This window comes from Lynx rufus, unplaced genomic scaffold (genome assembly GCF_022079265.1).
Source record: "Lynx rufus isolate CCGP_SWC_20201006 ecotype Redwood Valley unplaced genomic scaffold, mLynRuf1.p SCAF_1, whole genome shotgun sequence".
NCBI lineage: Eukaryota > Metazoa > Chordata > Mammalia > Carnivora > Felidae > Lynx > Lynx rufus.
This window is the reverse complement of record NW_025814823.1, coordinates 178,559,687-178,587,238: the sequence shown is the minus strand read 5'-3', so window position 1 is coordinate 178,587,238 and position 27,552 is coordinate 178,559,687. Positions and strand designations below refer to the sequence as shown.

At 42.8% G+C, this 27,552-nt stretch overlaps 1 protein-coding gene across 8 annotated transcripts in view; it reads left to right on the top strand.

Annotated features, from left to right (window-relative positions):
* The window catches only part of KCNIP1 (potassium voltage-gated channel interacting protein 1), a 344,358-nt gene extending 317,190 nt beyond the window's left edge, over nucleotides 1-27,168 (top strand). For 4 of the 8 annotated variants that reach the window (XM_047072993.1, XM_047073018.1, XM_047073036.1 and 1 more), the window contains exons 2-8: nucleotides 14,060-14,184; nucleotides 14,992-15,061; nucleotides 16,547-16,617; nucleotides 17,338-17,445; nucleotides 22,591-22,695; nucleotides 23,595-23,657; nucleotides 27,121-27,168. In XM_047072993.1, coding sequence (XP_046928949.1) covers nucleotides 14,060-14,184; nucleotides 14,992-15,061; nucleotides 16,547-16,617; nucleotides 17,338-17,445; nucleotides 22,591-22,695; nucleotides 23,595-23,657; nucleotides 27,121-27,168 — 590 coding nt within the window. Of the gene's footprint in view, nucleotides 1-9,136; nucleotides 9,170-14,059; nucleotides 14,215-14,991; nucleotides 15,062-15,448; nucleotides 15,462-16,505; nucleotides 16,618-17,337; nucleotides 17,446-22,590; nucleotides 22,696-23,594; nucleotides 23,658-27,120 lie in introns of those variants that run through there. The other 4 variants (XM_047073000.1, XM_047073027.1, XM_047073008.1 and 1 more) reach the window with 3 other exon arrangements.
* The last annotated feature ends 384 nt before the right edge of the window (nucleotides 27,169-27,552 follow it).

The following is a 27,552-nucleotide window of genomic DNA, read 5'->3' as shown; positions in this document are numbered from 1 at the left end:
CTGCGAGAGCTGCCCAGAGGAGATGGCTCTCGAGGCAGGTTTAAAGGGTGGCTGAGATCGAGATCAGCTGATGACACACTCTGGCAGAGACAGGGGACTGCACCTGTTGCAGAAGACCCATGCAGGGTGGTTGTGCAGAATTGTGCTGGGGAATCTAGACTTTACCCTGAAGATCCCTCAGGAGGAAGCTGGTAGGTTGTAATGGGGCAAAGCTGATGGAAAGGGACCCCCTTATCCTCCTGCATCCTCCAGGATGAAGAGCCTGGGCACTGGGTCCAGAGGCCCCTCTCGGTCCGACTCTTTGCCTTTTGTTTTCTTATTTGACACAATGCAGAACAAACAGGCCAGAGCGTCCCCTGACAGCTTCATGTAGGCTGTTTCCTCAGGGGTGGGGGGGGAGATGCCTTCATGGTAATGATCTGAATCCTGAAACAATTCAGAGAGGCAGCAGGGCTTTGAAACAGGCCGTATTTCCTTTTTTTTTTTTATGATGGTTTCATTTTACATTTTTATTGGCTCTCCACTGATTGCTCTCGGGCTCTCTGACGGGATGTGAGATGCGCTGACATTTATAGAAATCAATACATTAATAAATCACGAAGTTCATAATGTCTGATTTGCTTCTAAATGAGACAGAACTATTATCGCCATAAAGTCGCACATAAAATATGCCCAATTGTGATGTATTGTATAGTCTAATCAAAGGCATTTGAGTGAATAACCTTTCCCCAAAAGAAGGAAACAATCAAAGCTGAATAACGCCATTAATAATTCAAGGTATGTCTGCCAAGGCTTCATTTATTAAGTGCACAGTTAAGAGGCTTCTGAGCTGAGTCCCACAGATGACACCTTGCCATCTTCTCCCTGCCTCTGGGCAGGCAGACATCCGCGCTCCGATGAACTGGCTGCACTCCCTGCATTTGGCAGTGGATGTGCGAGGGTAACGTCCAATAGCCTTCTCCAGCTAAGAAATGGACCAAAACAATACACATTTTGACCGTCTGGATTATTAAGGGCAGAGGACATGGAGTCACGCAGTAACTCTAGGGGAGAAGAGGCAGGAAATCTTCTCCGTGACGGTCAGTTATTGTATCCATAGACTTTACACTCTGGGCCCTGTGTTTCTGGTGTCTACCGCCCACTGATGCTCTGCCCTGTTCCCTGACAATCTGCAGCCCGAGGTGCTCGATGCTCTTTAAGCCAGCGTCTTGTGTTTGCTTCTGTCCATTGCGGTTAATATAGAATGATAATATTCACTTTAATCAGTTAATGTCCAACCTGAGCTGGCAACTGAGTGCCTTTCTGACAGAGTCAATCACAGAACAAACAAATCTTCCTGTATTAAAGAAAAGCACACTTAATTAACTAGATCCATCAGAAAAGGCGTAATTGTGGCCTACAGAGTATCTACAGACTTGATTACTGGATTCTGCCTTTAAGAATCACCCTTAAAATCACGGACATAACACACAATTAGATGAGAAAAACATTTTTGAGGACCTACTGTGTGCATAGAGCCCTTTACATATCTTATCTCATTTAGATTCACAACTACAAGGTGGGTATGATTATAGTTGGAATTAGCCTAATAACCATATACCTCCTAGGGACAGTGAGATGATTAGATCAATCCTAAAACTATTACCATGCTCTCTGAGCTCACCAAGACAGGCACTTAATAGGAGGATACATTAATACTGAATTCCAGCAAAAGCTTACCAGGCCAATCTCCATTATTTCCCTGCTTGTGATTATTCCATATGAGGTACAGAACCTTATTTTCACAATAACAACAAAGAAAAGGTTTATTTGGTTAGACTACTGGAGCTGAGCCTGCTTTATGCATTGTTTTTCAGGCCCTTAGCACACTAATTTGGGATAGTTAAACATATGCCAACATAGCAGCAGTAATACGATGGAGCTGGCTCATACCCACGGATTGTGCACTGCACTTCCCAAATCCACATCCTGTGACTTCAGTTGACAGCCTGATGGGAATATTTACACCAAAGAAATTGGAAAATGGTATCAATCAGGCTTTTCCCCCATCCCCAAATGCCAGTTGTTAAACACTTAGCAGCCCACCAGGGCAAGCCCTCTGCCTGGAAACTATCACCTGGTAAGTTGTTAAGTTAGCTGGATAGCCATGAACTACCCTTCAAAACACAGGCTAAAAGACAAGATTTTCACACCTTAGCCTGACCTTGATCCAGGGAATTTCCACTGATGAGAAGATTCTATGCCCAACCTAACAGAAGTCCTAGTCACACAGCAATCTTACTTTTCCTTTGAGTAATTTTTTTGACCCCTCTCTGCACCTTCGTATTTCCAACTTAAAACTAGCAGTGCCCTTTCCCCGTGGAAAAGAGCAGTAACAAAATCCCACCAACGTGCTCTTCCAATCTCGTGCAGAAATATTCGAGACTCACTTATCCTGGGCAACATGCCCCCCACCCCCCAACTCAGGGCAGCCACCACTCATGAACTGGCCATCTCCACGTGCTGGAACTTCAAGGCAGGGTCCCCCGAGACCAAAGGAGAAATGGCGGGAGGTTCCCCACTGCCTCCTGACTGCTAGCTGGTGGCAGGATTTGGGCCTTGTGTGACTAATTGCTCCTAGAGCTGTGAGGACTGCTGGTGCCACCTAAGTACACCATCCAGTTTCATCCTGGGACACTTTTTACAGACACAGAGGTCCACTTAAAACATCATCGAGAGATTTCCACCTGTAGCTGAGACACTGCAGTGACCCTGACATTTCTACTCTGCAGCCTGGCCACAGCCTTAGCTGGAATGAAATGTTGCTTTGGAGGCGAGGAGACACAAGAGTCCCTAATGTATGTGGCCTTGCTCCCTGTCCTGAAATACCACTTAGGGCTCCTTTCTGCCAACTCTGGGATCTAAATGACCCACTTATTTCCCAGAAGTTTCTTTGTTTTTTTCAATCTCAGTGGAAAATGTGCAAATGCTATGCTGTCACACAACCAACAGAATTGTGATTTATGTCTGCATAATGGCTTTGTGGACTTTTAATAATTACATTATATTTCTGACACCTAATCTCCACTACCACCAGCTTCTGAGGCACATCTGACACTCACCTTCCCACACACCCACCCACCCAATGTGCTGATCTGAAGGCCATGTTCAAAAACACCCTCCTTTTGGGAGAAAGGTCAGAGAACCGAAATATGGTATATGCGGAGGAATTTTCAAGTCATTTGACTTGGAAAATCTCCCATCAAATGGAACAAGCAATACTCAAAGATTTTCTTTGAGGGACTCTTTTTTTTTTTTTTTCAGAAGATTTTCAGGACTAAGGTGTAAATGAATGAGAAATGTATAAATTCAATTTCGCTTAAAAGGGGCAGGAGGGTTTCAAGATTAAGACAACAAACGCTTGGAGCAAAACATGATTTGAGTTTTATTGAAGCAAGAAGACTGAAAAAAATGTCTGGAACACTCAGAAAATCTTTATCAAAGCTCAGCTCAGCACTCCCGGGACTCATCGTTAAGTTTATAAAATTCAGAGCTGACGAGTTGTGTGTGCTGTGTGTGTCTGAGTGAGCTTATGACTCACCTCCAAGCCCCTGCTGTAAGAATCTCAGCCCTCAGCCTCCAGGATTACACTTCAGGACCAGATAGAACTTGTCCTCCCCACCCCACCCCCCTGCGCATCCCACCCCGGTCCATACAGGCACCAACAAGGATCTTCATCGTTGATAATAATGGGGTAAATTGTCAATCAAAAAAAAATGGTGTTAATCTCACCCAGAATAAATCAATCGACCATGTTTAAGGGGAGAGAAAAGATCACAGTTTCAAATGCCAGCATGCCATCTCTAATGTAGTCTTTAATGTAACCAACATAGTTTAGGCAATGCTGAAAATGAACCACTAGAAGCACTAGAAATATGATTTCAAGAGGCAGCACAGCATTCAATTTTAGGCATTCAATTTTATGCACACTGTCACCTAAATTATTTGCAGCTCAAGTATGTCATGCTCTTTAAATTTCCCTCTGGGTTCAGTTTTCACAGCGTCCCACAGTTTTGATATGTTATATTTTCATTATCATTTGATTCCAAATGCTTTCTAATTTCCATGAGGTTTCTTCCTCCATACATGGGTTATTACGAATTTGAACCATGTTGCTTGGCTTCCAAACATTTGGAGATTTCCTCTTTTTTTCTTCTTCTCTTGATTTCTTGTTTAATTCCACATGGATAGAAAACATTCTGAACAATTTCATTTCTTCAAACTTTGTTGAGATTGGCTTTATTACTCAGGAAGTGGTCAATTTTGGTAAATGTTCTCTGAGCCCTTGAAAGGAATGTGCGGTATCTATGGCGGTTGGATAAAGAGCTCCACTCCTATCAATGGAGACACATTTGTTAATTGCATTGCTCATATCCTCTATACCCTCATCGATTTTTTTTTATCAGTTGCTGAGAGAAGGGTTTTGAAATCTCCAATTATGACTGTGAATTTGCTAGTTCTTCTTTTCTCTGTCAGCCTTTGCTTTGTATTTGGAAACTATATTATTTGTGCATACTAATTTGGAATTGTTGTATCTTCCTAGTGGATGGCACCTTCATTATGCAAACTCCCTTTCTCTCTAGCAAAGCTTCTTGCCTTAAAGTCTACTTCCTCTAGTGTTAAAATAGCCAAGCCAGTTTTTCTTGACATGTTTGCATGTTGTACTTTCATTTCTACTTTTTCTGTGTCCTAATTAATAAGCATCGAGCTAGGGCTTGGTTTTTATCTGAAGATGGCTTTCTTGTATTAAAGATTTTCTGTTTAGCTTTGCATTTCAACAGTTTTATTGTGATGTGCCTTGGTGTGGTTTCCCATGAGTTTCTCTGCTTGGGTTTATGCTTCCAGAATCTGTGGCTTGACATCTGTGGCTTGATATATTTAATTGGTTTTTTTAAATGATCAATTGTCACTTCAGATATTGCCTCAACAGCATTTTTTATCTCCTCCCCATTGGGGACTCCAGTTACACATATGTTAGAACTTTTATGAGGGGTGCCTGGGTGGCTCAGTCGGTTAAGCATCTGACTTCAGCCCAGGTCATATCTCATGGTTCGTGAGTTTGAGCCCCGCTTCGGGCTTTGTGCTAACAGCTCAGAGCCTCGAGCCTGCTTAGGATTCTGTGTTTCCCTCTCTCTTTGCCCCTCCTCTGCACACACTCTGCCTCTCTCTCTCTCAAAAAAAAAAAAATATATATATATATATATACGTGTATATGTGTATATATATATATATATATATATACATATAAAAGAACTTTTCTTCAAGTCCAATATGTCTCTTATGGTCTTCTCTGTATTTTTCGTATTTCTCTCTCTGTGCATAAGTCTTTATATTTTTCTATTGACCTATCCACCAAATCATTCTCTCTTCATCTGTGCCCAACCAGCCATTAAATTGATCTATTTAGTTGTTAATCTTGGATAATATATTTTTTAATTCTAGGACTATATATATATATATATATATCCCAGTTCTCCAAGTCTCTGGTGGAATCTCAATCTTTTTATTTATTTTCTTGAGCATATTCACCATTATTTTAAGGCCCATAGTTGATAAAGCCAATATTTAGATCACTATGAATCTATTACTATATTCTGTCTTTTTCTCTTGGTCCTATCTTAATATGCCTGGCAAATTTGCAATGAGTGGTGAACATTAGAATACAAAATGTGAACACTATCTGGCTGAACCTTCAACTTCTGCAAGGTAACTGAGCAGGAGCAAATAAACTTAATCCTAATAGGGATTGAGTTGTTTCGAGGCTGGATTTCAATCTTTGAGAGGCCTGATCTACTTCTAATATGCCTTGCTCCTAGAACACAGTCCTTTAGGGGTCAAACTGAAAGCCTGAATGTTCACCAGGAACCCACCTCCTAGAAGACCCTGAATCTAACCGCTAACCCATAACCCTGTGAGCCTGCCAAGAGCTCCATTTAGCTCTGCAACCTTTGGGCTGTGGTTTTTGCTTAGTTTCCATTGACCTCAGTCACTTATGATAGCTCAGGATGATAACATTATGTCTGTGCTCCCCTCCTCTGTGGCCCCTCCGGTCTTGGCCCCTCGAGCCCTGAATGTCTTCGTAGGACTGATCCCATTTTTGTCTTCCCAGATTGCCGAAAGTTCTGCTTATATTCTTTCCCCTTAGCAGACCCTTTTGCTCAGTTTCTCAAGCTCAGAACCCATGCCACTTATAAATCAGCATACCCTGTGAGATGAAAAGCAGCACTGACTGTCAGGCTCACCTTAATGAGTTTTTCTTCCCTCCAGAATCATTGCTTCTAAAGATAGGATAAATTGGTAGCTCTCCAGTGCCTTCAAACACATGTGTTAAGGTATTTTTTCCTGTTCCCCCCATCCCCTGCCCAGTCTTTAGGTGTCTTTTTGTTCCTGTTACCATGGTAATTTTTAAAAATTTTTTAATTGGTTTATTTCTTTAATACTCCTTTTCCAGTTGTTCTCAGTAAGAAGTCAGCTGCACTAGAGGAGAGCTCACCCTGGCCTTTTGGCTTCTGTATCATTGCATATGATAGATATTCCCTTTTTCCCTTCCTTCTTGAAGACTCAAATAAATTACCAGCTCCCCTTGGAGCCATCCCTGCCACCCCTTTCAATTTCCTGCCATCCAGGGGTTATTCATGAAGAGCTTCCTCCTCTTGGCTCCCAATGCCTCAGCCATGTCCACACTGCCATGCCACTACTTGACCTTGGCATGATTTGCCAGCGAAGGGTTCCAGGCCAGCAATCCATAGCATCCTACAATTGGGAATATCATATTTGGCCCATGCTGTATGTTTCCAATGTTAAAGTCATTGATAACAGCTAAGAGTCAGGACACAAACAATCTTAACTGTAGCAGCTCTTAAGAAAAACTAAAAATCTGGGCTCTGTGAACCTAATTTCTATATAACAATGACTAGCTTTGTAAGAGCTGTTTCCCTTTCATGGGGTAATGACTCACCAGTTCTCAGTCCCTGCCACTCAGGTTGTACACCCAGCACCTGACTCATTTAAATTACTTACCAACTACTACTGGCATTTGAGTTTGTAATCCTGGTCTCTGTGCATGTCTCACCACTAGTCGGAGACCTCCATATGAACAGTCTGTCTTTTCATCTCTCTCCCAATCCCATCCCTGGCATGGCAGAGACGGTGAACCCATATTTGTAGACATACCACTACAAAAATGCTATGTAAGTATTTTTAAGGCTGTGAAACTATTCTGGAGGATTCTGTAGTGGCAGATACGTGACATTATACATTTGTCAAAACCCACAGAACTGCACCACACAAAGAATGCACTCTAATGTAAACTATGGACTTCAGCTAAAAATATTTTAAACTTGGTTCATCAGTTGTAACATATATACCATACTAGTGCAAGATGTTAATGATAGGGGAAGCCGTGAGGTGATGTGCATGTGAACTCTGTATTTTCTACGTAATTTTTCTGTCAACCTAAAACTGCCTTAAAAATAAAGTCTATTAGGGGCGCCTGGGTGGCTCAGTCGGTTAAGTGGCCAACTTCAGCTCAGGTCATGATCTCGCAGACCGTGAGTTCGAGCCCCGCGTCGGGCTCTGTGCTGACAGCTCAGAGCCTGGAGCCTGTTTCAGATTCTGTCTCCCTCTCTCTGCCCCTCCCCCGTTCATGCTCTGTCTCTCTCTGTCTCAAAAATAAATAAATGTTAAAAAAATTTAAATAAAAAAAATAAATAAAGTCTATTAGAAATGGTAAATAAGTGCAAATGCTATTAATCAGAGTGATAACAGAGGGCAACTAAATCTGGCAAAATAAGTTTCTCCCATGGGATTCAGATCAGGACCAGGTCAAGAGCAGAAATATTTACCAGAGGATGGATATCCATCTATACCACCACTTAAATTTTTTTTAATGTTTTATTTTATTTTTGAGAGAGAGAGAGCACTGAGGGGGACAGAGAGAGAGAGAGAGAGAGAACAGGGGAGGGGTAGAGAGAGAAGGAGGCACAGAATCCAAAGCAGGCTCCAGGCTCCGAGCTGTCAGCACAGAGCCCAATGCGGGGCTCGAACTCACGAACCGTGAGATCATGACCTGAGCTGAAGTTGGATGCTTAACTGAGCCACCCAGGCGCCCCTATACCACAGCAGAAAATGAGCCCCTGCTGTCTGGGGTTATGGGTGGGGAGTGACCAAAACACACTTAAAGTGATAGCTAGACTGGCTCACACACTCTTGGTCAGGAGTGATGGAAGGACAGGAGGAAGTTCAAATAATAGCCTACAGAGGTAAACCAAGTTGACCCCCCAAATCAACCCCAAAAGCCTGCAGGAGAGCAACAAGACCCCATTTTCTACTCTCTGGGACCTGGACCCAGCCAACTCTATGGTGCCATGAAGGAGTTTCCAGGTCTGATAATCCGTCTTATGTTTCGTATTCAGCACAACAGGGGACTTCACCTGCCTCCACTCTGCTCACAAGTTCTAATGTGCTAATTAGTTTTTTCCACAGCCCCCCCCCCCAACCTTGTTTTCCCCTGCATCGGTGTTACTTATCAAGCTCCTAAAGGGAAAAGAGAAGCATAGGCTTGTAGACTGTAAGCTCCAGGAGAGCAGGGAACAGAGTCGTTTCATTCACTGAAATATGTAGGTATGTCACTGATGATTGTTGAGTGAGCAAATATAGAATCCTACAAAATGTGCAGCTTCAAATGACAAGGTAGCAGAGGGGGACCATGGGGCCTCTGTTGTGAAGGGTATCATATAAGCCACTTTACAACCAAACATGCAGGTATTTTCAAGGACCCATCCACATCCGTGCATCCTCTGCCCCATGCCATCCCATCTCTCTTCGGGCTGCATGGCTGCATGGCTGCGGGCATGCTCAATGAGCCCCCTGCTGGGAGCCGTGGGCACTGCGAGGTGACCCGTTACTCTTGCCTGCTCCCACCTGGGGAAAAGGATAAGGAAAAGGTCAGCACCAGCTCTGCTACAAGATCTCTTTGCGTATGTCGAGCTGGATGGTGACCTGGACACCCTCCGAGTGGAATCTCCATGGAAAATAAAAGTATGCTTTGTCTTTTCGATGAATGGATTTGGTAAAATGTTTTCTTACTTTTTCCTAGACATCGCCTGGTGGTATTACCAGTATCAGAGAGGTAAAAAAGTTTAAACTAACTTGACTACTTTGGTCATATTACTTTCAAAAGAAGAGCTTCTTTTTTTAATGTTTATTATTATTATTTTTTTTTTGAGAGACAGAGAGAGACAGCGTGAGCAGGGGAGGGGCAGAGAAAGAGGGAGACACAGAATCCGAAGCAGGCTCCAGGCTTCAAGCCAGCAGCCCAGAGCCCAACGCAGGGGCTTGAACCCATGAACCACGAGATCATGACCTGAGCCAAAGTCGGACGCCTAACCGACTAAGCCACCCAGGTGCCTCCGAAAGAAGAGTTTCTTAATCAAATAGATTTTGTAATTAGTCTACTCATTCACCAACTTTCTTTGCCCCTTGTTAGCAAACACCACCTATATAGAAACAGCTGGAAACTTTCTTTTAGAGACAAGTTAGAGGAAGAGGTTTGCTCCTAATAAGAAACGGATATGTTTTTCTCTAATGGGCAACAAGATAATATGTAAAAACTCAGGGCCAGTCTGTGACTCAAGCTTGGTCACTGCTTGGAATAAATGACCTGTATTTCTAAGTTGTCTTTTTCCCCATGGCCTTGACCTCTTAATCAAATCAACATTTTCTGAGGCAGTTTTTCTTGTTACTTTATCTCTTTTAAATTTATTATATTTATTTCCTATAATCAATTTTAAGCCCTTTGTGAAACAAAGTGGAATGTGTTTAAATAAGTAGTAAGGAGAGAAAAGGTGGTTGACTGGGTGGTGAGTGAGGTAAGAAAAAAGGTAGGTGGGAGGTAAGCGGGCAGAGATCAGGAAGGGAAAAGTCAAATGCCTGTGGGGCCAGGAAGGTAGCATAAATGAATGAAGTGAGCCACAGGCGTACAGGTGGAGCGCTAGAGGCTCTGGCTGCTCAGAGGGAACAGCCACTGCTCAGCTTTCATAAACCATTTCCTTGTGAGAATTTGAGACTAAAAGTTGTTAGATAATCCCATTTTCCAAGAGAAATAAAATACCCGAATTTGTCGATCTCTCATCTTTCAATAGTGGCAGTTAACTCCAAAAACAAACAAAAAAACCCATCACATTTTATAAACAAAACAAGACCTATTTGGAGGCTGCATTCTATGTCAAGGGCCACCATTTTGTAACCTTGAAAACAGATAGGTGATTATCAAGTCCAACCCAGAGACCCCATGATGAAGAGACTATTTTTTAGTGCAGGGAGAAGGAAGTCATCACGGCCATGGTTTTTGGCCTTGGCCGTGGTCATGGTCACGGAACTAACAGAGGAGATTCACTAGGGAGGAGACTAAAGGCTTGGGTCCTCTTACAACTCATAATCTAAGGGTGTGACCTGTACAGAGCTTGTTAGGAGCATAGCTCCTAATATTGCAAACTTTGTCACATTGGTCACAAACCAATTTGCAGTTTGTGCTTAAGGGAAAGGGAAGCCATTGTAGGGGCACATGGAAGCCAGATCTATAAAAGAGACCTGGGACTGGCTCGATTCTAGGTCCCATTCTGTCTTAGGCAAAGCCATTTAGTGACAGAGCTTGGAAGAGATCTCCTGTGCTAGAAGCACTTAACATGTCTCCATGTGTTTAAAATATCCAAGACCTAACTGAAAGTACAGAAAAATGCCATAATTAGGTGCATTTTCTTTTTCTGAGAGTCTAAAGCTTTTATCCCACACTCAGAAGAGTCCGTGAACTCAAAACAATAAAGACCACTTAATCTGAATCATCTTCTCCAACTTCTCCTTCAGTCTGGGAATTTCCTGCTGTAAATCCCCTCCCGTTGATTTTTTTCTAGCTTGCTTTACCCGCAGTAATAGGCAATTCATCAGTGTTTAAGATACTCATGGTTAGACAATCTCCTTGTCTGTTAAGACACCCATCTTTCTAATACTCGCTCCCCACCACACACAAGGTTGTAGTGGGACAACAGGCATGAAAACATTTTACAGATTAACAGTATTTTACCAACAGAAGGTATTCTAATTCTTGTTATGTAGTTACCACCATAGTACTAAATTTCTAGGTTAATTTTAATGTCTATCATCCAAACTCAATCTGACTTACTTAGTAACTGACTCACCATTACTTTTAATAACAAAAATAATATCAAGCAACATTTCACCTTGCAGACTCTTAACAGAAGAAACTGTCAAAGAGGCTCCCCACCTGTTAGTTCTGTTTCCTCCTCCTCCAACCCGAGAGCTGGGCCTCCCTCCTTCCTTTACTGGGACCACCTGGGCAGCACCCAGGGACTCCCTGAGAGAGGGGGATCAGTGCAACAGGAGGAATGTGAAAACCTCAGCAGCCCCTTCAGAAATTTCTTCAGAATATATTTATAGTGGCTGGAACTAGATGAAGGAGGGGAAGAGAGAGCAGGTATGAGGGAGAGGAATGCTGAGATGTGGGCCCTTCTAGAAGGTTGCCACAAGTGTAGACAACTCAGTGTTTTCCATTCACAGGTCATGACACATGAAGGTTAACACAATTTTACAAAGAAATAGATTAAAATTGAGATCAGAGTACATCTCACATCAATAGGGAAAAGTGTTTAAGGAAATTTTTGCTTCAAAATATGTCATAAAATCTTTGTTTATATGTATGTGCATCCTGGAATGTGCTGTTAATTGTAGCTCTTACTATGAAATACATTAAAACAAAAAATTGAGAACCACTGGTTGAAGACACGCAGGCTACTTCCCAGCATCTTGAGCCCCAAAGACATGAATTTCCTTCAGTGACTGATGTTACCACAGCCTGACAATTAGAGGGTGATGAGAAGCAAAACAAAACCAAAGCTTGGCAATCATCATCCCAATATTCAGATATTATGGAATCCAATACGGAAATTGATCCCTCTGCCCAGACAGCAAACAAATCATTTATTGATAAAGTCTAGTTCTCCCTTAATGAAGTGGGCTTAATATTTGATATTTCAGTAACTACTTAGTGCATTTATAATAGAGGAGATGGTAAGTAAGTGCAGCTTATGAATCAGAGAGATTCTCACAGACTTCCGCAAACAGACTTCCCTGATCTTGTGAAGAATTCAGTCACAGGAAGATTAATAGAAACAAGACAATCTTTCAAAAGAAGTCTTTTCAGCTTCCGGATAAGTTAAAGTGAGAATGGTATACTATATGCATGCAAAAATACATCATTTCTTCCAAAAAATACATTTCTGCCTTCCTTGTTTCCATTTTAATAGTTCACCTCTCTTCACACTTTTAAATATCTGTGTTTTTCAAAATAAAATTGCTATTAAATCTAACACTGGGAGATTCAAACCAATAATTTTATTTCTATTTTAAAATGAGCTAAAAATATAGGCAAGTATTCTGAATTAAATTTACGTGGGGGGGGGCGTTGGAGGGGTGGATCAGCCCTTTGATTTACATAGAAATGCTGCAATGTTAAGGTAATTGCCACTTGTTAGCTACAAACAAAACAATAATTAAAGGCTCTGTAAGAATTAAAAAGAAATGGGTCACTTACAGCTATGTTGTATAAACAGAGTATCTTATTTATATTAAATAATCTGCCCTACTCCCAAGAGGATAAGGTGATACCAGTTGCCCAGCACACAAGAAAGACAACCACTGGGAATTATTACCAAGTTCTTCTGCCTCTCCCTGGCACCTTCCCCAAACATCCATTTCCTTAGGGAAGATGTCCAAGACGCAAACTCATTTGGAGAGTTTCCTTTTGTATTAAGCTCACAGTCTCAAAAGGAAAAGTGACAATTGAAGAGAAAATCTGATAGCAAGAGCTTGGCACTGACTAGACAGATATACTCAGTGGAAAGCACTTGCTCACCCTGTTCTCTCAGAAACACAGCCTGCCCCCCACCCTCCATGGTCATGGGATGTCATGTGGAGTGTGGCGTTCCCAGCAGCTTGCCCATCTCATCGCTATTCTTGCCGGCCCAGATGTACAGTCGTTCAGTATATGGATTTGCTTATGTCTGCACGACAACAATGGGCAGCGAAGGTTAGTCGACAATTGATTCTTGATTGGAATAAATTTATAGAAAGCGTCTGGCAGGACCCAGAGGAAAACACTCATTTATCCTGCTGTGATGGTAAAGTGTGGAAACCTCCGCTTATTCAGTTTGTGGTCCTTCAGTAGGAGATGGGCAGATTTCTTGCTTTGACTGACCCTTTCTCAATAACTGGTGAAAAATTATATTACATTGTCATTCTTATTGGAGGAACAAACTGCTACTTCAGACAACTGTTTTTGGAACCCCTCAAACGCTTCAGAAGCTTTGATTTATATCAAGTAGTTCCCATTTAAGTCCCTTGCCTATTATTTAAGAATGTCTAGTAGACATTACAAAACAACACTGTAAAATACACTCGTACTCTTAAATTAATATTTAACATGCCATAATTGGAACTTTTTGCCAAATTGGGTTAGCCTTCATCTATTCGTACCAAATGGTAAGAGTTTGCTCTACATTTTTAATAGAGTTGTTTCCCTTTGCTGTTTGAAAGCTGTTAATCATTCCACTCACTTACCTGTGTCTCTAGAATATTCACATGGTTCAGTGGGCAGCAAATTGAATGTGCAAAGAAGTTATTTTGAAAGAAAGGGAAAGTTTTCATTATGGACTTATTTTTAGCACTCCTGCCTTCATCTCCACTTGGAACGTGTTCATCTCCAGCCTGAAGCTCCCTCCCTGAGTAGTGTCTGACACCCCTGGGGTAATGACTGGACTGAGTGTGAGACAGAAGTGACTGGGTTGGGGATGGGGGGGTGGTCAAGGCAGAAGGATCATCTGCAGTGTGACCCCAGCCCCGAATCCCTTATCCCAGGTCATAACACTACTCTTTTGACAGCCCAGACTGTGGTCTGACAAGTGGCCACTAAGGTCAGCCACTCCAATGCCATCTCCTCTGGTTCCAGATAAGATTGAAGATGAGCTGGAGATGACCATGGTTTGCCATCGGCCTGAGGGACTGGAGCAGCTGGAGGCCCAGACCAATTTCACCAAGAGGGAGCTGCAAGTTCTTTATCGAGGCTTCAAAAATGTAAGGCCCACAGGGCATCTGAAGGCCCAGGCAGGATTTCCCATCTGGAGCAAAGCTCTTCCAAATGTCAACAGGGCCCATCAGAGAGTTTTCCATGTGTGTAGTTGTAAAAGGAAGGCCAATTCTATAAAGACATGAGAGCAAGATCACCTGGCTAGAAAGAAAGACTTCAGGCAAGAATGAGGCAATCTCCATAGATGGGAAACTGGCCAATAGCCCAGGAACTTCACAACATGGCAGGCACAACCTTGGAGAATTCACCTTGGCCCAGCTTCTAGCCTTAGTGTGACCCATTCACACTGTCAATATTGTCGGTGCCCCAGAACTGATGAGATTTAGGTCTGTGCTGAGCTCATAAAGACTGAAGTGTAAGCCTGAATGCCCATGTATTAATTTGCCGTATTATTTCATATATTAAACCTCATGACAGCCTTGTCAGAAGGTACTGTTAGCCCCATTTTACAGGTAAGGACATTGAGGATCAGACACTAATTCACCCAAAGTTGCGAAGCCTAGAAGAGGCTGAGCCAGGATCCAAACCCAGACCTTCCTAGGCCCAAATCCCAAGCTGTTTCTACCTCACAGTGCCAATTCTCTGAGGATGTCTCATCATTTTGCAAGGCAGCTTCATTCTTAAGGCAGGGCTATCTCCTGGCCACTCACCTGGAGGCACAGAAGTGTACAGGTGTTTGCCCAGTCCCTGTTCATCAGGGATGATGAGGAATCCTAAACCCCAAGGCTGGACCCAGTCTCCTCCTTCGGGGCCAGGCAGCCCTCCCTCCCACTGACTCTCTCCCCTTCATGCAGGAGTGTCCCAGTGGTGTGGTCAATGAAGAAACATTCAAGCAGATCTACGCTCAGTTTTTCCCTCATGGAGGTGAGTCTGATCTTGAAAAGATCCTTCCCAACTCCTTCTCTGGTAAGCAGCCTTTCTTCCTCCAGGTTCATGTTTCTTGTATCTGTCTCCTCCTCAACAGCAGGGACAACTCAGAGTAAGATTCCCCTCCCTTATTACAAGATATGGAATTAGCTAAAGTTTTAGCAGAAAAGAGCTCTGAAATGGATCCTCTCCAAGAGAGGAGAAGAGATTAATAAAGCAATATCATAAAGTCTCATATCAGCTCTAGAAAGCAGGTACTGTATCATATCCCAGATGGACAACAACGTCTCAGAGAAGTTAGCAATTCACTCAAGATCAAGATCAAGATAACGCAGCCAGTAAGTAGCAGAGCAGGATTCTATCCCGTAAGTGTCTGATGTAAAGCTCCGCCATGTTGGTTCCACCATTTTGCTACACACCCTCCATTCTTTTCCTTACAACAGCTGAGGGCAAGGTGAAACTTTGAAAAATAATTTCAATACCAGAGACTGTAGAAATAAATGAATCCAAAAAGATGTAGGGAACATAAAGCTGTGCATAGAAGTCCAGGTTAGTGAGTGTGCCAGGCCCACAGACACTCTGTTGCCGTGCCTGACTCCTGAAGGAAGTTGCTCTGCCTCCATGGGCCTAAGACATCAATGGCTCTTTCCCAAGGCTTCTATGAGTCACGTGCCACTTCACTTCCTGCCCCCAGGAGCTATCTCCTGCAGGATCCCTTCCCTGGGTCCTGATGAAATGGAGATCCAAGTGTCCCAAACATTTCTTGGGCTCTGTCTCTCATGGGCCTCTTCAGCACAGATGGGGCCCTCCTAAGTGTGGGACCCCGTACAGGGCCCCTCTGCAAGTTGGGGAGCAGCTTCACCCCATGAAGACCCCATAACCACTGCTGTTGAATTCTGTTGAGCCACAGTTTATTGAGTTTTGACCATTTGGCAGGAATGGTGATGGTTAAGATGATGTGACTATGTGAAAAGTTTAACATACTTTTTCAAAAATTCCAAGAGATAGGTTTTGCTACATCCCTTTGTACAGAGACAGGAAAGAGGAGCTCAGAGAGGTTCTGCTAGATGCCTGTTCACACAGCTACATAGGGAGAGAGCTGCTAGCCAAGCCCAGGTCTGTCTGCTCCCTAGTGAGTACTCACTCCATGGCATTGCACATCACTCAGCAGGGCGCCTTCTTCCCACAGTTGCCACGTCACTCACCCACCAAGAATTACCCATGTGAACCAGCAGGAGGGTCTTCCTCCAGGGATGGCTAGATGTAGGGGTGAGGGCTTGTCTTTGTCCTAAGAACTTTGCACCTAAAATCCAGGACAGCCACATGGGTCCCTGTTTACACAGTGGGCTTGCCCACACTGCCTTTCCTCCTTTCCATCACCCCAGCAGCACCCTCTTCTCTTCCTTATTGTTTCCAAGCATTCTCCCTTCCCTCTGTGAAGCCCCGGCTCCCGTCACCTGCCTTTCCTTCTGTGCCTTTCAGATGCCAGCATGTATGCCCATTACCTCTTCCACGCCTTCGACACCACCCAGACAGGCTCCGTGAAGTTCGAGGTATGCTTGTCTCAGAGTCCCGGGGTCCTCACCATATCCTCTTCTAAACTGTGTGCTATTGATGGGACAGTCAGGTCCTCAGATGCTTCAGTCCATCATCCATTTAACAAACATTTCCTGAAGATAGAGAAACAGCAGCTGCCCCACCCCTCTGGGAACTCAGGGCCTCAGAGGGACTAAGGAAAAGAGTGTAACAGCTCACGTTCACACCGAGCTTACCACGAGACAGACTCTGTACTAGTGCTTTGCATGTATTAACTCATTTAATCCTCATAGTAACCCACAAGGTAGTGTTCTATTATTTATTACCAGTTTACAGAAGAGGACGGTGAGGCAAAGAGAGATTGAGTGTTTTTTCCAAGGTCAAACAGCTAGGAAGAGGTAACAGAGGGATTTGAACTCCGGTGGTAGACTATACTGCCTTTCTGAGGCTAACTGCAGCTGTGGGATAGGGCAGTGCCACAGGAGGCTGTGTTTACCTGTGTCTGGAGATGTCAGCACATACTTTCTTCCTCAAGGACGCTCTGTTCCCCCAAAATGGGGCAGGGTAGGGAATGGAAGGGGGGCACTTTCGCTGAGCTTGGCCATGTCCTTCAGGGGACAGAGGACATGGGAGATACCACTATATAAAAGCAGTCATAGAGTCTGACCCAAAGACAGAGCTTCCTCCCACCCCAAGGCTTGGTGGTTAATGTCATTAATGCCTCTTTCATTTGTCAGGACTTTGTAACTGCTCTGTCGATTTTACTGAGAGGAACCGTCCATGAAAAGCTAAGGTGGACATTTAATTTGTATGACATCAATAAAGATGGATACATAAACAAAGAGGTAAGTGAGCTGAGGCCAGGGTCACGAAGGAGGCTCAATGAAGGCATCTAATTAAACAGTAAACAGCCCCGTCTGGAGAATGAAACTGTCTGAATGAGGAGGGATCTGCCTTGGGGCTAACAGAGAGATTCTTGGTCACCTTTGACCTACCCCATTGCCCCACCCTGCCCTGCCCCCAAGTACTCAAGAAAGGATTAAGCAGATTCATTTATTGTCACTGGGTCACATGTATTCAGTGTACATTCCAAAGGGAATGCAAATGATTTTTGTGTAGAGTTACTCTTCCTAGGAGAACTCACATTTCATAGGTTAATAGTCACAAATTAAAGCTAAAAGTTGGAGGGGCGCCTGGGTGGCTCAGTCGGTTGAGCGTCCGACTTCAGCACGGGTCATGATCTCATGGTTTGTGGGATCGAGCCCCACATCGGGCTCTGTGCTGGCAGCTTGGATCCTGGAGCCTGTTTCGGATTCTGTGTTTCCCTTTCTCTCTGCCCCTCCCCAGCTCGCGCTGTGTCTCAAAACTAAATAAACACTAAAAAAAAAAAAAAAAAAAGCTAAAAGTTGGAATGGTAGAATTGCAGACATCATCCAGAAGAGAGAAGGGAGATTGCAATAGGATCACCCTGGCCACAATCTATTTTGCCTACTAATAAAACCACAGAAGGGGACGATGGCAAGTGCAGCCATCTCTTAACAAATCACAAATAATGTCTGAGTCTTCACTGCCTGACACTTTTAGAGCCACCTGTGGTGTCTAGCCAGTGAAATACCCACAGGTCTGTCTCAAAACTCACTTTGGTATCTACTGTATTTTGGTATCTCAGCTGAAGCTTGGACATAGCATCCTGTAACATCCCATTCCCTGAGCTTCTGAGTGCCAAGCCCAGTGCCAAGCCCAGTGCCTCCAGGTCTCACCCCAGCCCTGCAAATTTCCCTCTGACATTCAGTCTTCATTCATTCAGTCGTGCATTTGCTCAACATATATTTGAGGGCTTATTAGGTGTTCTAGGTGCTGAAAATCAAGTGATGAATGATCCCCCACATGTGAAACCCTAATATCTACTAATAACAGATATGTTCAGTGGATTCCAAGAAATACATGTAATGGGATAACAGATGGCCGTTTAAGATCATACAAAAGTATTAAGATGTAAAAATTCATCTTTTAAAATCGTATGTATAATATTATCTCAATTTTTCAAAGAATGTAATGCTTCTGTACATACTCAAATATGTGCTATGACAAAATATTCAAATACTACTTTACAAAATAGATAAAGAAAAGACCCTAAAATGGGACTTATAACACGGTTGTCAACCTTGGTTCAGCCATAATTCCATCACTTGAATAATCTCACTATCTCCAGCTCCCTCTTCCTTGTTTGTAGACCAGACAATATTGTTCCCATTTATACCCATCAGACCTCTCTTGATGGCAGAATTAATAAAGAACCCCTTAAAAGAAAAAGAAAGTGTGGATAAGCAGCTTCCTAGAAAAGATAGCTGGATCTTCCCCCTGACAATCATTTGGAGATAATCTCATCCAAATTATAGGCAATGAGAATCCTGAGACAGCAATCAAAATTGGTCTTAAATCCTTCCTCTTATAAAAGGTACTCAGGAAAGAAACCTATAACAATGCAGATATGAAGGACTTACAAAGCCTACATTTTAAAATAAACCCATGGGTAGAGACGTTTATTTCCCATTTCTGTTTCTTGGGAGGGTCTAAGACAATGACACCCCTCCAGCAATGAGGACACCTCGCAACCAGACCTTGGTGTCTGAATATCATTCTCCAGCTAAAGGAGCCAGTCTCCTTCAAGAAGTGGGTGATTCCAGGACTAGGACCGAGAAAATGCAAGATGGGCCTGGAGTATCTTGTAGTGCTGGAAAGTACTGGGGTGCTTGAAAAAAGAGAAATAGAGGGAAAGAAGGAAAGAAGGAAAGAAGGAAAGAAAGAAAGAAAGAAAGAAGAAAAAGAGAGAGGAAGGAAGGAAGGAAGGAAGGAAGGAAGGAAGGAAGGAAGAAGGAAGGAAGAAGTAGTGAGGTGGGGGAGAGAGGAAGGCTGGGACATGTCAAAAAGCTGCAGGAATAAGTCTGAAAAAGTTCCTAATCACCAAAACCAGAACAATTTGAGCAATATATCTAATAATGCTAGTGTTAGGGGTGCCAGAGTGGCTCAGTCAGTTGAGTGTCCCAACTCTGGTCGGCGCAGGTCACGATCCCAGAGTTGTGGGATCGAGCCCTGCATCAGGCTCTTCACTGAGCGTGGAGCCTGCTTCAGATTCTCTCTCTCTCTCTCTCTCTCTCTCTCTCTCTCTCTCTCTCCCCCTCTCCTCTGCTTGCACATACACTCTACCTCTAAAAAAAAAAAAAAACAAAAAAGTTAGTATTAGATTATAAGGTATAAAATAAAGAACACATCCATGAGTCCCTACTAAATTATATATATATATAATTATAGATTATATGTATTCAAATAATATGTGTTCAAATAAATAATAAATATGTACTCAAATAAATAATTGAATTCATAGATAAATAGGGGATAAGGGACAATTCTTCCTTAAAGAAGAATTCTAATTAATAAATAAAGAAGGAATAAAGGAAATACAAAGTCAGCATTAGGCAAACACCACAGTAATCATTTTTGCAGGCAAGATCCACTGAAAGAAACTAAGATCGGGGGAGGAACTTGATAGGCACCCCCTTTAATCAAATGATCAAGGTTAACATCGCCATTAACACGATATATCAAGAACCACTTTGATAGGATGCACCAAGAAGGATATAATATCACTGATTTGGTATTCTTGTCAAAAATGCATAACTTCAACCTAATCATCAGAAAACCAGGAACTAACACGAGCAGAGACATTCTACAAAATAACTGATCAGCATAATAACTGACACTTCATATCAGAAGTGCCTTGCTCTTGAAAGACAATCAGAAACGGTCACAGGTTAGAGGAGACTAAGGGGACACAACAGTTAGATGGATGAGAGATCCTTAACCATAAAAAAGACACTAGGGGAAAATCTGTTGAGAGGTGAATAAGCTTGATAGTTTCCTTAATAGCACTGTAGCATTGTTGTAGAAATGTCAGTTTCCTGGGTCAGTTTCCTGTCAGTTTCCTTGTGCTGTGGTTTTGCAAGTTAAAATTAGGAGAACCTGGGTCAAAGGTATAGGTGCATGCTCTGTTCTATTCCTACAGCTTTTGTATAAGTCTAAAAGTATTAATAGGTTAAAAACACATACAAATAAAATAAGCACCTGGAATGAAGAGTAGCAGACAAGGACCCCAAGATAGAGTCTGTCCCCTGGGTCTCCGTAGACACTATTTCAAATATCTCAAAGACAAGGCTGCCTTCCTGCACCCTATTTCCTGCATTTGGAGGAGGGGCCATGGAATACCACGCCTGGTCAGCGTGATCAGAACATCACAGACCCACTCAACAGTTACTGGGCTCCCAGCCCATGCAGAGACCTTAGCAATGAAGGACCAAGCATGTCCTCACGAGTTCACGGTCTTGAGGAAACAGATCTATAAACTAATAATAAGAACAATTTAACTATTTTAATAAATATTTAATGATCACTTATTCTGTATCCAGAAGCATTGAAAGATTAGAAAGAAAACATGACAGCATTTGTAACATCTTTCAGGCCTCATCAAACAAGAATGACTTTGTAGAAAGAGGTCTTTTGGTTACAAATATAAAAAATCATCAAAATAGGGGCACCTGGGTGGCTCAGTCAGTTAAGCATCCAACTCTTGGTTTCAGGTCAGGTCACGATCTCACGGTTTGTGAGTTCAAACCCTACATCGGCTCTGTACTGACAGTGTGGAGCCTGCTTGGGATTCTCTCTCCCTCTCTCTCTGCCCCTCCCCCACTCTTTCATGTTCTCTCTCAAAATAAAGAAATAAACTTTTTAAAAAATCATCAAAATAAATTAGCTTAAGCTGAGAGATTTCCTATAAAGATACAGTTAGTCTGATGGAACTTGTGTAAACTCTATTGAAACTAGAAGGTTGTTAGTCTCCTCTCTCTCTCTCCACCCCCCTTTTGTCCCCTCTGTTTCCTCACCCTCCTCCAGCATTGCTGAGATCAAGATGGCCACACTCCTCTGCAAGAATGACAGGTTCAAGTTGCTAGCAACAGAGGGGTGGGGAGGTGCAAGAGGAGGTTTTAGTTTATAGAGTAAGGGTTCTGAGACACTGCCTCTCTGCGGCTTCTTGAGTCCTTGTTACTGTTTCTGTCTTCTTCAACTGTTTTTCTCAGAGAGCCTGAGTGTATGTGAGTATACAGTATGTATGTGTGAGTATATGTGAGTGAGAGTGTGAGTGTGTGTGTGTGTGTGTGTGTGTGTGCAGGTATGCATGTATGTGCTCATGGGAACAGGTGTCTGTTTCTCCCCCCACCCCCACCTCCCTTCTCCTTCCTCTACTCCTTTCTCTCCTCTCCTCTCTTTCTCCCTGCATTTTTCTCTTCTTCTCTACTTTCTGTGTATTCGCTCCCTTCTCCTCTTCACAGAACTTCTACTCTTCTGCACAAGTTTTTGATGTCTGTTTTCACTCAACCTCAGCTAAAACCTGGAAATGGCTTGCCTGTGGCACTGACTCTGGCCCCAACGCCACTTGACTTTCGAGTCCCAGGGTTCTATCACTCCTGATTACAGTTTCTGTGCCTCATCAGCTAAACTTCTCCAGGGAGAAAAACAGAGTAGCCCAGCTTTAGTCAGACGTCCACCTTTGTTCCAAATTAGCAGTGGTCACAGAGACAGGTCACCCAGTACAAACACAACCACCCAGGCCAACCATTCAAGGGAATTGTGGAGTAGGGAGAGGGTCTTCCAAAAATGGAGTGTGGGCCAATCAGTACACAAACATGTTCACCCCAACCCCCCATATAACCCCTCACTGAGGATAATGCTTAAGAAAAGGTAACCTATCCAAGAGCTTCTGAAGGCAAAGAGAATGTCCCACTGCCTCCTCTCAGAATATAGCCCTTCAGCCCTTCTCATCAGCTGAAGAGAGTCCTTTTAATCACTTTCAATCACAAGGGGGACAAGGAGCCCCAAACTGTCACATAAAAAGAGACTGACCTCATGTTCTCACACTGTGCTTCCATATCCTCCAGGAGATGATGGACATTGTCAAAGCCATCTATGACATGATGGGGAAATACACATATCCCGTGCTCAGAGAAGACACTCCAAGGCAGCACGTGGATGTCTTCTTCCAAGTAAGTGCACACACGTCGTGCGCGAGCTTTAAGCCCAACTTAGACCAGCCAACCCACAAGCCTCTGAGCAAGTGGTGTGTGTCCAACTCTGTCCTATGCATTGTAGAAAACAGAAAAGAATTAGAAAATGCGTCATCCTCAAGTAATAGATGATCTCATTAAGCAAGCAAGTATATACTAGACAATGGAACAGGGAAGTGTATTATGAAATAGAAATGCTACAGTACAGCTTCTACATTCCATACAAATTCTTGGTGGAGCAGAGTAACCAGAGAAGACGTCATTAAACACATTTGTGTAAGTGTTAAGCATTTATGTCTGGGGAGTAGTGGGAGAGAAGATTGGAAACGAGGAGGGGCTGGAGTGTGAGGTCTTGCATTGAAGAGTTCAGTCTTGCTTGGGTGACTATAGTTATTCCATGAGTGGAAGAGTAGCATGACCACAGTGGTGTTTTTGTAAGAAAGTAAGCGAGTGGTAGAGTATTGAAGAATGTCCCAGCTCATTCTAGTCTAATCCTCTCACTTCGCAGATGGGAAAAGCAGAGACTCAGAGAGGCTTAAAGACTCACTCGAGGTCACACAGTAAGTGACAGAGACAGAAGTCGAACCTCTCACATGCAGTGTTCTCTTTGCCAGGTGGACAGGCTGGGGGAGAGTCTGGGGAAGACATGTTAGGGTATCAGCAGAATAATCTGGTGATGAGGCAATGAGAGTCTGGAGCAAGTCTCTCAATTTTAAGGAAGCTTATGGGGCTCAAAATGCTGTAACCAGGGAGTTGGGTGGGATTGTCTGGCCAGTGAAAGACCACCCGAATTCTCGGGGCAAAGGTGGTTAACAAAGAGCAAGTTTTGGAATGCAGATTCCCAGGTTCGTTAAAGTGCTTTCTGTTGTGTCTTCCAGAAAATGGACAAAAATAAAGATGGCATCGTGACTTTAGACGAATTTCTTGAATCCTGTCAGGAGGTAAGGAGAGACCTCAGAGCACAAAACATACTAGATCCAGGAAAGAAAATCTGAGGCCTGGGGCCCTGCAGAAGGGAGAGCTGAGATACCCTCTCTACCTCAGGTAGAATTCCATTCCATCCCCTCCTAGAGCTGGGCTGTGGTTGGTCTTGGCTAAACACAGGCTGAGCCACACAGCCTGAGGATTGTGGGGGGGATGTTAAAGGCCAGGGAGGTCTCTGTGAAACCATAGGCTTCTCAAGTGGACAACACTCTGCTTTTTCAACAGGCTTCCAGCTCAGTGACCCACTCCTCAGACTACGAGGGGGTAGCTGGGAAAAAAATCTAAAGCTGTAATTCTCAAGCCATGGTATGCCCCAAAATTGCCCAGATGGTTCTGAAAATGAACACTAGATTGGGGGCGAGGCTCTAGAAATCTTTGTTTTAACACAAATGTCCTGGGGATCAACGCTGCTAAAACTTTACTGTGCAAACCAACCTCCTTGAGGATCTCCTTAAAATGCAGATTCCAATTCAGTAGGTCTGGAGCAGGGCTTGAGGCACTGCTTTTCTTTTTTTTTTTTTTTTACATTTATTTATTTTTGGGACAGAGAGAGACAGAGCATGAACGGGGGAGGGGCAGAGAGAGAGGGAGACACAGAATCGGAAACAGGCTCCAGGCTCCGAGCCATCAGCCCAGAGCCTGACGCGGGGCTCGAACTCACGGACCGCAAGATCGTGACCTGGCTGAAGTCGGACGCTTAACAGACTGCGCCACCCAGGCACCCCGAGGCACTGCTTTTCTAACACTCACTCAGATGATCCTGATCCTGCGGGTCCTTGGAAGACATTTTCATTCCGCAAAAGGATAGACTAGCCCGGAGCCTCTGCCAGCAATTGAACTAGAAATAGTTGCTTTTATCTACTTTAGAAAAATGCATTTCTATCCCCCATTTATTTCAGAAAAGTACAGTTACTCTGAGCTCACCCAGTAAGAACTGCAGATACACAAAGCAGAGGAGAAGTTATCAATATACATACTGAGCACCTACCAAGTTTCAAGTATTTTGCATAAACCTCACAACCATCCTGAGAGGTGGTGGCGCTGTGCGAGCTTAGCCTTGGTCGTGATATTCAAAATGTTTTATAATGAGAGCGGACTGAGAACTAACCACTCTTAACTGACCTTGACCTCATGGTCAAGGAGCTGTGCCCAGAGGGATCCTTCTAAGCTTTCCGACCCACTAGCTGATGGATCTTTGGGTGCTCCAGCGGTCCTGTGCCAGTTGCCAGATAGCCAGAGGCACAGATGCTGGATGGAAGGCTCATTTACCAACAAGGATAGAAATATTTCAACATGTTAATCATCATGAACTGGGTGCACGGTAGTATTGATCATACACATTTTAAAGAAGAGAAAACTGAGACAAAATTTGTATTGCTCATTTCTTGCTCACAACCCACCCATAGATATATATGGTGATGGATGCTACTCTAACATAAAGAAACTGAGGCACAAAGGGAGTAAGGTCACCCAGCTAGTAAATGACAGATCCACGATTTGAATTTAGACAGCCTGACTCCATAGACTTCTTTTAAAAGTTCTAGAAACTTTTAGGGGCACCTGAGTGGTTTGGTGAGTTAAGCGTCCAGCTTTTGATTTTGGCTCAAGTCATGATCTCTCCATTTGTGAGTTTGAGTCTCACATTAGGCTCTGTACTGACAGTGCAGAGAAAGGGATTCTTTCTCCTTCTCTCTCTGCCCCTTCCCTGCTCATGCTCTCTCTCTCAAAATAAATAAATAAACTTAAAAAAAAAAAGATCTAGCAACTTTTAAAAGATTTCAGACACCCAGAATCAACTTTTCTCTTTGTTGATTTTTTTTCTATCATAGGTATGCTTTCTACTTTATCATTTGTGCTGTAAATTATTTTCTTCCTTCTGTTTCATTTTAATTTAATTTTTAGGTTTTCTTTCTAGCTTTTTGAGATGGAGATTTAGATCATTTATTTTCAACCATTCTTTTCTAATACGTGCATACAGAGGGATAAAATTTCTTTTAACTACTGCTTTAGATCCCATAGATTATAATATGTCATATTTTCATTATATTTTAATTCAAAATATTTTCTTCTCTGACCCACGGACTTAGAAGTATGTTGTTTAATAGCCAAACATGTTCTACATTCAATACTTATTTCCTAGGGAATATACAATAGAAAAATGTAAATGTAAAATAGAGAACATATAATAGAGACATGCAAAAAGAAAATCAATAAAACCAAAATTTGCCTCTTTGAAAAAATAAATAAAACTGATAAATGCTTAGCAAGATTGATTCAAACAAAAAAGAAAGAACACTCAAGCTATCAATATCAGGAATGGAAAGGGTAACAACACTACAGGTTTTACAGACATCGTAAAGATAAAAGTCAGTTATTCAATAAATTTGGCAACATGCGAAGTCTACAAACTCCTTACAAATATAATTTATCAAAACTAACACCAAAAGAAATAGAAAATCTGAATAGTCCTATGTGTGTCAAAGAAATTGAATCCTTAATTTAAAACTTTCCCATAGGGGCGCCTGAGCGGCTTCATTAAGCAACTGACTTAGGCTCAGGTCATGATCTCACGGTTTGTGAGTTCGAGTCCCATGTCAGGCTCTGTGCTGACAGCTCAGAGCCTAGAGCCTGATTCAGATTCTGTGTCTCCCTCTCTCTCTGCTCTTCCTCCTCTCTCTCTCTCTCTCTCTCTCCCTCTCGCTCTCTCTCTCAAAATTAAATAAACATTAAAAAATGCTTTAAAAAAATAAATAAAACTTTCCCATAAAGAAAATGGCAAACACAGATGTCTTACCTGGTAAATTCTTTCAAACTCTTTCTAAGGAAGAAAGGATGTTAATGTCATACAAATTCAGAGAATAGAGAAAGAAGAAAAAATTCTCAACTTGATTTATGAGGCTATTATAACCCTAATAAGAAAACATGACAAAGCTGTTACAAAGTGAGAAAATTTTCAGGCTAATATATTCCCTCTGGACACAGGTACAAAAAATCAAATCCTGTAATATGTTAAAAAAAAAAAGAATAAATAGGGTTTATTACAGGAATGCTAGATTGGTTTAACATTCAAGAATTCATCAATATAATTAATGACATAATAGAATTTTTAAAATGCAATCACCTCAGTAGATGGAGAAAAATCATTTGATAAAATGCAGTTGCCCAGAGCTTCTAAAAAGAAGCAATACTCACTGTTTCACTGGATAATTTATTTCTTACAAATTTCTTAAGGCCAGAGAAGGTGCTTCTTGCCTTGAGTTGCTTACTTTCTGGGCCCCCACCCCCGTTTCTCATTCCCTTGCAGAGTTCTTTCTGCACGAGAAACCCATGCTGGAGACTTGCTCACCGTAACAGAACTTCTCAGGGAAAATCCTCGGAGAGTTCTAACTGTCCTCTCTTTTCCCCTTCCTCCCTTCCCAGGATGACAACATCATGAGGTCCCTCCAGCTATTCCAAAATGTCATGTAACTGTGAACCCAGCCATCTGGCTCTCAGAGACGTTGTACTGAACAACCACTTCTTAACACCTTGCTCTGCCCTCGTTCTGATTTTACACACCGACTCTTGGGACAGAAACACCTTTTGCATTTTGAAAGAATTCTCCACTGGAGACTTTCTATGGAACCCAGCATCATATGGCTCAGTCTCTGATGGCCAGCTCTTCCTTCTCCGTCTTCTTGAGAGAGACAAGATGAAATTGGGTTTGTTTTGGAAGCATGCTCATTTCTTCACACTGCTGCCCTATGGAAGGTCCCTCTGCTTGAGCTTACAGTAGTGCACACTTTTTTGCTTGCGTGCCCCAGCCCACCGCCTCCAGCAGACCTTGATGCGTCTGGAAGCAAGATGACCTGA